Source organism: Canis lupus, chromosome 15 (genome assembly GCF_003254725.2).
Source record: "Canis lupus dingo isolate Sandy chromosome 15, ASM325472v2, whole genome shotgun sequence".
Taxonomy (NCBI): domain Eukaryota; kingdom Metazoa; phylum Chordata; class Mammalia; order Carnivora; family Canidae; genus Canis; species Canis lupus.
This window is the reverse complement of record NC_064257.1, coordinates 24,423,776-24,436,385: the sequence shown is the minus strand read 5'-3', so window position 1 is coordinate 24,436,385 and position 12,610 is coordinate 24,423,776. Positions and strand designations below refer to the sequence as shown.

At 35.4% G+C, this 12,610-nt stretch overlaps 1 protein-coding gene across 13 annotated transcripts in view; it reads right to left on the bottom strand.

The window, feature by feature from the left end:
• Positions 1 to 12,610, bottom strand: part of METTL25 (methyltransferase like 25) — a 130,555-nt gene that overhangs the window by 103,240 nt on the left and 14,705 nt on the right. For 11 of the 13 annotated variants that reach the window (XR_007402216.1, XR_003133380.3, XR_007402215.1 and 8 more), the window contains 2 exons: positions 3,881 to 4,045; positions 3,095 to 3,201 (listed from right to left, as the gene is read on the bottom strand). Coding sequence is in view for 1 of the 13 variants with exons in the window: in XM_025439428.3 (XP_025295213.3) it covers positions 3,095 to 3,201; positions 3,881 to 4,045 (272 nt within the window). In the remaining 12 variants the exon portion in view is untranslated. Of the gene's footprint in view, positions 1 to 3,094; positions 3,202 to 3,880; positions 4,046 to 4,410; positions 4,598 to 12,610 lie in introns of those variants that run through there. The other 2 variants (XR_007402221.1, XR_007402219.1) reach the window with 2 other exon arrangements.

Here is a 12,610-nt window from a genome sequence, read left to right as displayed (position 1 = left end):
TTCAGTGGCTTCTCATCTCATTCAGGATAAAAGCCCAAAATATCACAATGGCTTCTAAGACTACAACTTTATGACCTGCCTTCTACCGCTCCAACCTCAGCTCCTACTACTTTGCCCTTGCTCTCTCCACTGCCGTTGATCTGGCTTTCAGGCTGTTTCAAGAACACACCAGGCATACTCCTACTAGGGCCAGTGAGCATGTTAACCTTTCTATCTGAAAAGCTGTTAGTCCAGATATTCTAATGGGAAACTTTCTTACCTCCTGAAGGAGGTCTTTAACTCAAATGAATCTACCTCTTACTTATTCCTCCCTTCCTAATCAAAAACTTTAATCTCCCATCTCTGAATTAGCTACTTCCTTTACTTTTTTTTTTCTTTAAAGTATATCAACATATACAAAAAATACTTATAATCATTTTATTATTAATCTCTCCCTATTAGAATATAAATGCCGTAAGGGCAAAGATATCATTAGTTTTGTTCACTACTGCATCCTCAGTATCTATAATAGTGCTGACACATGGTAGGAACTAATGAAATACCTATTAAATGAATGAACAAACATATTTTAGAAATAAAAATTAAGAAGCCTTGGTAATGTGAGTGAGAGAAGCAAAGGTTTTTGGCATATAGAGAGCTATGTGGCTGAGGCAAAAAAAAAAAAAAAGAATTGTTTTGTTTTCTTCTTTGGAGTCTATGATCACTAGTAAATTAGGTATTTCAGAATCTGGTTTTCTATCTATCCTCATGAAATCTATATTTATTAAATCTGCATTTTTTAATATTTATCTTTTTTTTAATTTTTATTTATTTATGATAGTCACAGAGAGAGAGAGAGAGGCAGAGACATAGGCAGAGGGAGAAGCAGGCTCCATGCACTGGGAGCCCGACGTGGGATTCGATCCCGGGTCTCCAGGATCGCGCCCTGGGCCAAAGGCAGGCGCCAAATCGCTGCGCCACCCAGGGATCCCTAAATCTGCATTTTAAACATAAAAGTTGTACATATATAATAGACTTTAAACTTACTAATGTGAGAATCAAATACTGCTATAAAGTGGTCTTGAGAGAAAAACTTTGTAAGTCTTTAATTTAGATTATTTCATTCCCTAAGGAACAAGCCTCAGTGCTATAATAAAGTTCCCTGAAAGCAGGTCTAACATGATACATTAAAGTATTACAAATTTTTTTCTCTGTACTTTAGATATAATCTGCTGTATGAATTTAAAGTTATTTATTATGCAATATTCCATACAAATAAAGAATGAACGCAGTCTAAATGTAAAATTATGAAGTACAACAAAAAAAAATCACACTTATCTTAGTTTGGGTTATCACGGAGCAGATTCTACAACAAAGATTTAAGTATAAGTGAATTATTTGGGAGAGAAGTAGAGAACTAAAAAAGCAGAAAGAAAAAGGAAGCCCAATAAAAGGTACGCTATTAAGAAAGATAACATTTTAGGAGCTAGTGTAGAACACAAACCTCAGAATCATCCTACCTGAAATGTCAAGGAGCTGATGTATCTGTATTGAACTTTCATCAATCATTAATTCAAGGATGTTCAAAGGGAAAAACTAATTCCCAGGACTTGTATATAAGTAGTGCTTTGCTTTGGCAGCCAGACAAAATCCATAGGGGAAAATGCAAATATTGCCAGATAGAAGGCAGGCTGGCACACCATGAAATGTCCAAGAATATCTGGGTTAGACATCCAACAATATCTGCTATAACAGTGAACCCACCAGCCATCATACGAATGAGAATGTGAGTTAACTCCACTGCACACAGCGATGTTTTCCATCCATATCTCATCTCACTGCTTCCTTGACCAGAAATAACAACTATTCTCAAATTGCTGTTCATAATTCCCTTGCTTCTGTAATAGTTGTTTTGCATGCATTTTTTGTATTAAGAATATGCCATTATTTTACGTTAAAGCTTTAAAAAATGGCATTATAAAATGTAGTTGGGATGCCTGGGTGGCTCAGTGGTTGAGCATCTGCCTTCAGCTCTGGGCGTGATCCCGGAGCTAAAGTCCCCCATCAGGCTCCCACATCAGGTTTCCTGCAAGGAGCTGCTTTTCCCTCTGCCTATGTCTCTGCCTTTCTCTGTGTCTCTCATGAATAAATAAATAAAATCTTAAAAACAAAATAAAATAAAATATGTAGTCTTCTGTAAAGTGTTTAAGTTTTCCACTCAATTTTATGTTTCTAATATCCATCCATGTAAATATGTATGGCAGTAGTTTAAATTGTACTCCAGCTGAGTAACAATGCCAATAGTAAGCCAGTTACTGATCCAGATAGGTACCGCTAAGTATGATACATGAAAGAAAAGGTGGAAAGTTATTTCCTTAGCTCTTGCCTCTAGCCTCTACCCTAGAGAGCTATGTTATCACAAGTGGCTCCGCATGCCTCACCCAAGTTGTGATAGTTTTCTAATCATCCTCAAACTCTCCACAAGTCTGGAAGAATCCATTGAAAAGATTCTAACGCCTAACCGAAATTGAAGGAGGGAAGAATCTTCACTACCCCCTATAGATGTTCTTATAGAGATAAGAAAAATAACTTACTATTTTTATAGGTCAACATAGGCAATTTTTAAATTTTATTTTAACATCTGCTATCAGACACTACTATGCTTCATAAAAGCTACTTTTCACAACAGGAATCACTGTGATTCTGACACTGTGAAAGAATCCAAGTTCTAAAACATAGCTTCTTTGTGTTACTATAATGAGGCAGGTACCCCACACCACATCAGTAGCCCAGGTTCTGAGAACACCTAGCAGCAAACAATTTTGCAGAATGTCATTATATAATGCTGCCTCAAGTTGGAAACTTATCAAAGATAATTTAAAAGAGTGAAAGTTGTGGCAAAACATGAATAGTCATATCTATTTTTAGTTTAAATTTGTTATCATCACACCATATTGGGCAATGAGAGCATATATTTAAAGTGTCTGACATAACTAACATCAGCTATATTATTTAATAACATTTAAAGGCTAGATAGTAATTGTAGATAAGATGTATATGATACAAAAAGAGGGCACTAATTTTAATACCTGAAAATACAAGGAAATTCTCTTACTTGCTTTATTCCACAGTAATCAGCAATACCGCTGATCAGCTCTGACATAGCCTGAACTTCATGAGATTTTTTCAAATTCATAAATTCATCTAGTTTCACATTTTCACCTGAACAAAAATAAAACAAAATTAAAATATTGCTATGACAAAATGTAACAAAAAAATCATCAGTTAATGTTCGTGTTTTCTGTAGTTATATATGTGAAAATATTAAAGAGATTCCATTTTGTCTGCATGTTAGATTTCTATCAGTTTAGCTGCTACAAATCAAAATTTGAATTAAGAACATAAATAGGAAGACCCATAGAACATTATTATTTTTTTAAATGTTCCCTAAGGGGCATCTGGGTGGATCAGTCAGTGAAGTATCTGCCTTTGGCCGGGGTCCTGATCCCAGAGTCCTGGGATCCAGCCCTGTGTCAGGCTCCGTACTCAGCAGACAGCTTGCTTCTCCCTCTGCCTCCATCCCTGTTAGTGCTCTCTCTTGACACCTCTCTCTCAAATAAATAAATAAAATCTTAAACATAAAATAGAACAAAAATGTTCCTTTACACAAAAAACAATTTGTGGAAAAGACTGATAGCTGGACTAAAATGTAGAGAAAAAATGTGGAGTTGTTCTGTATGACATGATGCTTAAGAAAACCTACTCATCTAAGTATAAGCCAATCTATCAGTGCTTATGTTAGAAGAGCGCAGATAGAAAAATAACACATTGGAAAGAATATAGGAACATATATGAACAGTATATCGCTTCTAGCACTAAAAAAACATACATACACACTCACCAGTTCTCTGTTTTTGACTTCCTCGAAGGGCTGTAAGCAACTGTTCAAAAGGAGTACATATTCCTAAGTTTTGTACAGAATAATATCTCACAGCCAGAGCAAAGGCTTCCACACTCATCAGCTTCTGGGAAGTTTCACAAAATATTTTGGGAAAATTGGTAATACCTAAAACAACCAGGATAAAAAGAGAAATGTTAGCAATATTTACTTAATGCTAATTTGTATGAGATTTTTAAAAAATAAATGAAAAACACTGGATCTTTACATCAAATTATAATATTTTCATTTTGGTGTGAATTTTAACAATATCTCTAATGGTTCCACTATATTTATATTTAATCAATTAGTTATTTGTAGCACTCAGGTTTCTCTTAATAGTGTACAAAATTATATATTTAAATTCTAAATCAAAATTTGACCTTTTTCTTCCAAAAGCCAAAATTAAAAAAGAAAAAAAGAAGAAAAATAAAAGTTTAAAATTCTGCTACACTGTAATGCGGTCATTAAATTTATGAACGGTCCTGGCTGACCTACAACTGTGAAATTAAAGGCAGCCAGTCTGAGGATCTTAGGTGGCTCAGTTGGTTAAGCGCCTGCCTTTGGCTCAGGTCATGATCCCAGGATCCTGGATGGAGCCCCATGGCCCGGCTCCCTGCTTGGTGGGGAGCCTGTTTCTCCCTCTTCCTCTGCTGCTCCCCCTGCTTGTGGTTGTTCTCTCTGTCAAATAAATAAATAAAATCTTAAAAAAAAAAAAAAGGCAATCAGCCTGCACTACACTGTTATTCCCTGTGCACACTGCATGTGGAACAATGGCAATATCCCCATTGGTATAAATGTTACTGTAAAAGACCATGCAGAAATCTTATGTGCATATGTGTGTGCATTCAATGCACTGTCAATATGAGTTTTAAAACTAGGCATGGTGGGACGCCTGGGTGGCTCAGTGGTTGAGCCTTCGGGTCAGGGTGTGATCCCAGAATCCCAGGATCCGAGTCTTGCATCAGGTGCCCTATGGGGAGCCTGCTTCTCCCTCTGCCTATGTCTCTGCCTCTCTCTGTGCGTCTTTCATGAATAAAGATGTAAACTCTTTTTAAAAAAAAAATTTTTTTTTAAAGCTAGTCACGGTAAAATCAGGAAAAAAGAGTTAACATTCTTTCCCTGGTCAGTTTTAAGCCAGACATTCTATACATTTACTGTAGGAACTATTGATTTCCAAATGCTCACTCAGTAAGAAGAGTATGGTCAACCATCATACAAACATCCAGCGCCTCTCTCTGTGTGAGGATCATGTATCCTGTTGAACTCTGGTGTGGACACATCTCACCAAAGTGAACTATGTCATTTGCAGACAGAAGTTTTAAGAAAATTGGAGGATTCACTATGCTTTCTTTTCTCAGAACTGTAATCACTGAAGCATCCGTCAAGATGGAACCTGAGTCCCTGAGTGACTATGACGTGGATATTACTGCTGTCAAACTACCATGGTCTGCAACACAGAGAAAAAAAGTAAACCTCATTCTTTTTAGTCATTAAGTTTTTAGGTTTATTACTACAGCATAATCTCACCTATTCTAATAGAATAGGTGGAAACATATATGTACCCTGACAGATCTGCTTTTTATTTGCTCAATTTCATTTTTATGGCCATTTTTAATATACTTAATCTATTTAGGAAGCTCATAAAAAGATCACTTCAATGTGTCTGTAGTGGTTCAAATAAACTCTTTGGATAGTTCAGTCTAATAAAGTTCATTCACTGAAAATTACTTTTAATAATTAAAAAGCCCCATGCATCCAGTGTTTAAATCAAGGATTTAAAATGTTCATCTTATGAAAGAATGGTAAATCCAGAAAACAACTTTGGTTCTACCAGAGAACCCAAACTATACACTATGAAGTCTATTCTAGCATAGCTGACCCTCCACAGATACTTTAAAAATTATAAAAATTCATTTAAACACACAGAATAATGACGACTCTAGCAAAAATTAAAAGAGGAAAATTGATGAAGTTTGCAAAATTCTAAATAAAAATTACATGGTTAAGATAGTATCTTTTTAAAGCTAATATCTATTAAGTTGTTGCTGGTAACACTGCATTAATTAATAAGAATAAAATGGGCAGAGACCTATAACTTCCATTTCTGATTCAACTAAATAGAAATTCAAGCTACAAAACTACTATAGTGAATTTATTTAAGATATATTTTGTGTATTATATAGTTCTTTGGGTATTTTACAAACTGAATTTAGTAACACGGCCAAAAGTAATAAAATCCACATCAAAATATTTAGGCATGATACAAAGGGGGAAAACTCAGTCAACTATTAAGTGAGACTCTCAGGTTTAAAGGCAGTCTCAACATCCCCAAGTTCCAGGGCAGCAATTTCTTAGAATGTGATAGAATAAGAGTACTAAATCTCAAGGTGCAGAGGGACTATTATAGTAGTCAGTTATTGGACAATGCTGCCAACAGAAAGAAATGTGATGTTTCTGTTGGAAAAATAAAGGTTCATACCAACTTAACTATCCATTGAAAATACTTGAAAAAACCCAAGTCTAACCAGATCTAAATGTTGTTAATTTGATTTTAATTATAGGTCTTGCAGTAATTTCAGAAATCTGGAGATCTAAATTACAAAGCTATTATCTTTTTAATGATGCTTTAAAAAAAATATATATATATATATAGTATAGTGTTCTGATTCCATCCATTAGTTTACATCCTTTACGGCTACACCAGTTTATTCAGATAGTCTAGAACCTGTGAAAAAAATCTTTCTGAATTACAGAAATACAGCTTCTGTACTGTTTTCAAGTAACCCAGCCTGTAACTTCCACCAGCAACTTTTAAAGATTCGGGGCGGGGGGGTGGTTATCATGTTCTTGTCTTCACTTCCACCTCTGATATAATATGTAATACAAGTTATGTGGCAATGGTAGCGGTCTATGTAGTCCTCACCACACTTCTCTAGGTACCTGCAGAAGGAGTTTGGGTTCGGCAACTGGCAAAACAGAAACCACAGTGTTACTCATCCAATATTTAATTATTTATTAATTAGCTGGATTTTTTTACACAGAGAAAGTTTTGTTTTTAAATGTGTTGTCACTGCACCAGCATTTTATGTGGCTTGATTATTTTGTAAATATCTCCCCCTACTGGAAGAACCTGTTCTGCTTGATTGCATGCTGTCTTTACTCTTATTTTTTTGTACAGCTTACATCACTATTGCACAGAGATTTCTTGTAATATAGGTTAATTGGGCATGACAGCAAGGGAAGTGAAGAGGCAGAGGAGAAGCTATTTTGTGTAAAAATGAGATCGAGATATCTCTATCTTTTCTTTAAAAAACCAGCAGAGATCAATGTACAAGGAGATAGAAAAATTATGTATACACATTGGATTATGAAAATCTCATGGTAAAGAATGAATAATAACACTTCAAAACTAAATAAAATAGAAATAATATACTTACATTTTACACAGTTTACATATTTACATTTTTTTAAGTTTTAAAAATAGTTATTTGAATGTTACCTAGCACTTTAAGGAAGAATACTATGTTAGGATTCATAATTCATCAGTATTATAACTAATATTTATTGTATATACACTACATGTCAGGCACCCTGCTCAATAGTTTACATTTAACAGAACAGTCTTAGGAAGTGATTACATAGTGCTCTTATTTAGAGAGGAAGAAATTAAGAGGCTACATGTTAGTCACATTTGCACAGACACCAAATGGCAAGGGATGTGACCCAAGGCAGTGTTCAGCCCTTGCAGGTAATTCCCAAATTTGATAATTAGCATGCCACAGCAGTAAGTTCAGAGAGCAACAAATACAAACAGGAAAGACAGCAGTTAAAATTGCTAGGCAACTATTTGACTGTCAGAATCGGGTCTAGCAAGAATTCCCTCTGGCAGAGATCCATACAATGGTAGTATCTTAAGGTGCTTCATATTCACTTTCTTCATGTTCCTAATACTTTCACTTTACTTCTCTCGACACCTCCTGGTCTACCAGAAGTGATTATAAAGTTTCAAGAAATTTTAAAAGTAATTTTTACACACAGAACTGATGTCTCTGAAAAGGAAATAAAAAGATTTTATAATAAGATTTTGTTGTGCTATCTATTTCTAGAAATAAAACAACCCAACTGCTTCATGCCCAGTTGTAAAGCAACAATACCTTTGAATACCTGGTAGGCACTCAGTAGGGGATGAGTAGATGAAAAGGAATTCTTTAATGCACTTACTACTGCATGCAGCATCACCTGCTCTACTAGGAGAAACAAATTCTAAGATTCTGTGGTGGTAGTGATCACTGATGCCAGCTAGAGGACTCTGATAGCACTGCTGAGCCTGTTAGAATAAAATCTCATCTCAGTCCTAATGTCTACAATCATAAGGTGAGACAAGAGCAACTTAGAAGATTTACAATACGATACTAGATAAAATATAATCATGTGCTAAATAATGAGGCTTAACCGTGTTACAGGTGTTAGGACAAAGGTCGCTATTGCTATCACATAGCCTACAACTATCCCATGCCCTAGAATTTCAAGAAAAATCAACAGTGCCCTCTTAATAATATAATCTTTAAAGGACATGGAAATGTTTTATATTCATTTCTACATTAATCTCCTACAGGTGCCTCTAATTCAAAAGGTTCAAAATTGAAATGCACATTCTTATGCTCTGCAAATCTCTCCTTTCTCTCCTATTTCCTATCTTGTTTAATAACGTCCTTGCTCACTCAGTGCTGAAGTTAAGTCTTTATATTATCTTAAATGCTCCCTGTGCCCTCAATCCACATATCCAGCTATCCATCAATCTTAACGTAAAAATGTCTTTCACTGTGGAACTAACCACAATCCCCTACTATCACTGCCAGAGTTCAAACTCTATTAACTCTCACCAGTGCTACTGCAATAGCTTCACAGGTGATTTTTTTTTTTTTTCTAATCGATAAAACTCCTATAGGCACAGTAAGTGCTCATAAATGTTGGCTGAGTTGAATGTGTTTTCCACAGGGCAGCCTTAGTGGCTCAGCGGTTTAGCACTGCCTTCAGCCCAGGGTGTGATCCTAGAGACCCAGGATTGAGTCCCATGTCGTGTTCCCAGCATGTAGCCTGCTTCTCCTTCTGCCTGTGTCTCTACCTCTCTCCCTCTCTCTCTCTGTGTGTCTCTCATGAATAAATAAAACCTTGAAAAAAAGAACATGTTTTCTAAAACAGAAACTTACTTATTTTCAATGAAAATTTAATTAAACATTTTAAGGCTGTGACTTCCACAACGATTGACTTAGGCTTTAATCTTTTATATTTGTTTAGCAGACTCCAATCAAAAGTTGAAGTCTGTCTTCCTGAATTATGAAAATTATAGATGGGATGCATTAAATTTTATGAATGTTTATATATCTCCATAATCCTATCAATTATGTAAGTGAAGAAAATAATATATATACTGCTGCTTTAAAAAAAAACTTCTATCATTCAATTACATGCTAGGAAACTTTTTGCCTATGCTACCTCAGAGTAATTTCAGGTTGCATATGAAATGAAATATGCCATTTCAACATGTAAACCATGCTCTTAGAAAGAATAAGGTAAAATTAGCAAAGAATTGACATGCATGTTCTTACTGTACCAATATTAACTTCATATTATATATATAAAGTGCATGCAGCCATCTCAAAAGCACTTTTTACATTTAGTTACTTACAAAAATAAAAATAAATATAAAAATAGGAAAATTGAACTATACATACTTTAACTATAACAGACCATTTTCATAAACTACGAAAAGTTGAAGGAAAATAAAACTATCATACAAAGAAACAGCAATTTAGAAACTGATTTGGTAAATAAAAAGTAAGACTGATTAAAAAATAAACAATTCCGGGATGCCCAGGTGGCTCAGTGGTTGAGCATCTGCCCTTGGCTCAAGGCGTGATCCCGGAGTCCCGGCATCAAAGCCTGCATCGGGCTCCCTGTCTGCTTCTCCCTCTGTCTACGTCTCTGCCTCACTGTGTCTTTCATGAGTAAGTAAATAAAATCTTTAAAAATAAAAAAATAAAATAAAAAAATAAACATTTCCAAGGTGCTTATTACTACATTGTAGCAAGGTAATAACTGAACCTGAATAAAGCTAATTTGAGATTAATTTATGGGACATGTGTCAACATTTACAAAGCATACAGACAACAAATGTTCCATGTGGATTCTAGGGAGCACAGAAATTCCCACTTAGAATTCTGCTGACAGCCCACATGGGATGTGCTTACTCAGGTCTCTGGGCTTGTTTTTAACTGTCCAAGACCATCTTCTCTCAGGTGTTTTCATGGCTCACTCAAGCTTCTAGGTTTGTGGCTCAATGTCACCATTTTGATGAAAGTTTCTCTGACAATACTGCTTAAAATTGCAACCCCATTCAACCTTTACCCTCCCTGACCATTTTGTAAAATATTTTTAATTTTTTTTTTAAAGATTTTATTTATTTATTCATGGAAGACAGAGAGAGAGAGAAGCAGAGAGATACAGGCAGTGGGAGAAGCAGGCTCCATGCAGGGGAGCCCGACGTGGGACTTGATCCTGGGTTCCCAGGATCACATCCTGGGCCGAAGGCGGTGCTAAACCGCTGAGACACCCAGGCTGCCCCTTCTCTGATCTTTTACTAATTTTTTTCACAACTCTTATCACCATCTAACATAGCAAATAAGATCCAAAATTACAAAGATTTTTATTCATTACTGACTTCTCAGAACCTAGAATAATGCCTGGTACTTAGAAGGTACTCGATGAGAAAATGAGTAAATGAATGAGCAAGAACTAGGTTTGAATTCTGGTTCTCAGACTGTCTATCCCTTTATGACCATAAGTAATTTATTTATCTGCTTTAAGGCTTGATTTATCTATAAAATGGGAGGAAAATATATATTTTATAATGTCGTTAAAAATACAAACATATATACGTGAATATGTACACAAGTATTTAATGTAAGTACACACAGATGTGCACAAGTACATGCATACACACATACATACATATCATCTTAACACAGAGCCTAGAACATAGTAGACAACCCCCAAACCATGAGTCCAAACTAGTAACTGTGTATACTCAGGTCTTTGTTGGAATAAGAAGGTTGAAAACACTCAAATATTTAGGCCCAGAACACTATATAGGCTACTATGGAAGAATCCAAGAGAAAGATCAATACATATACCCAGTTCCTAAACGGAGAACCTGCTGGGTGAAAGGAAGTTCGGGGCCTAGTATAAGACTTGGGTGTAAGACCTCCAATATTAGAATGAAGGCACAACTAGGGACAGGTAAGCTATAACTTGAGACATGACATAGGAGTCGAAAAGCCAATCCTCGGTTTGACATTCTAGGCAGGATAACAGCAAGAATTACTCAGTGTTGGGAGCTCAGTGTTAGCAGTAGCAACCACTATTGTACCATCAGCTTTAAAGTATAGGAGAGAATTCTAATACCACAGTAATTTCTCACAGTATTTAATGTGAAATGTAATAGATATGTTAGAAACTTGACTATGCCTCAAAGACCTGACGTCGAGTTTCAAGTTTTACTATGTTTTAATTTTCTATTATCAAAAGTCTCTGTCTTCAGAAAATAACCAAAACCAAGATACAGATTACTAGAAATCCAACTTCAAACTCCATTAAAAAAAAAAAAAAAAGGCATTAAAGAAAGAGTAAATTAAGGGGATCCCTAGGTGGCTCAGCAGTTTGGTGCCTGCCTTTGGCCCAGGGCGCCATCCTGGAGTCCCAGGATCGAGTCCCGCGTCAGGCTCTCGGCATGGGGCCTGCTTCTCCCTCTGCCTGTGTCTCTGCCTCTCTCTTATCATAAATAAATAAATAAATAAATAAATAAATAAATAAATAAATAAATAAATAATAAAAAAGAGTAAATTAAATATTTGTAAATATTTTCTGAAGAATACATTTAAAATTTAATAAATTATATGTGGTATTACCAAAATACAAAATTAATTCCAGATTGCAAAACTTAAAAAATTGATGTTATAATTGTAAAGGATACCTTAAAAATCAACCAGTAAGCACTTTGAAGTCCATCTGTTCTTCTCTTGTTCCTACCACAGAGCTCTCCTTTCCTATTCTGACTGTCATTTCTAAACACCACTATTGGCTCTATCATCCCATGGTGCCTCAACAATGCCAGCCAGTATCTTAGTAACTAACACTACTGGGAAGACAAATATTATCTTTTTCTATACATTGACTTGGACCTAGATCTCCAAGATTTCAAAAATAAAGGAGACTTTACAGTTTACTTATTATTTGAGGTAGGACACACAAAGAATTTTTGTCCCAGGTAAACTGTAAGCATAATTAACTTCTAACAGGGCATTTTGAAAGAGTAAAATTAAGTCACACCTCTCTCTTAAAATTGTATTGTTTTTCCATTATGCATTTCATTAATTTCAACTTAATTTCATATGCTATTGTTAAAATCCATTACTTACATTTCAACATTAATACAAAATAGATGTGTCTATTCTACTCTTTTTTTCTTTTTAAGATTTTACTTATTTATTCATGAGAGAACACAGAGAGAGAGAGGCAGAGACACAGGCAGAAGGAGAAGCAGGTTCCTCGCACGGAGCCCAATGTGGGACTTGATCCCAAGACCCAGGATGACACCCTGAGCTAAAGACAGATGCTCAACCACTGAGCCAC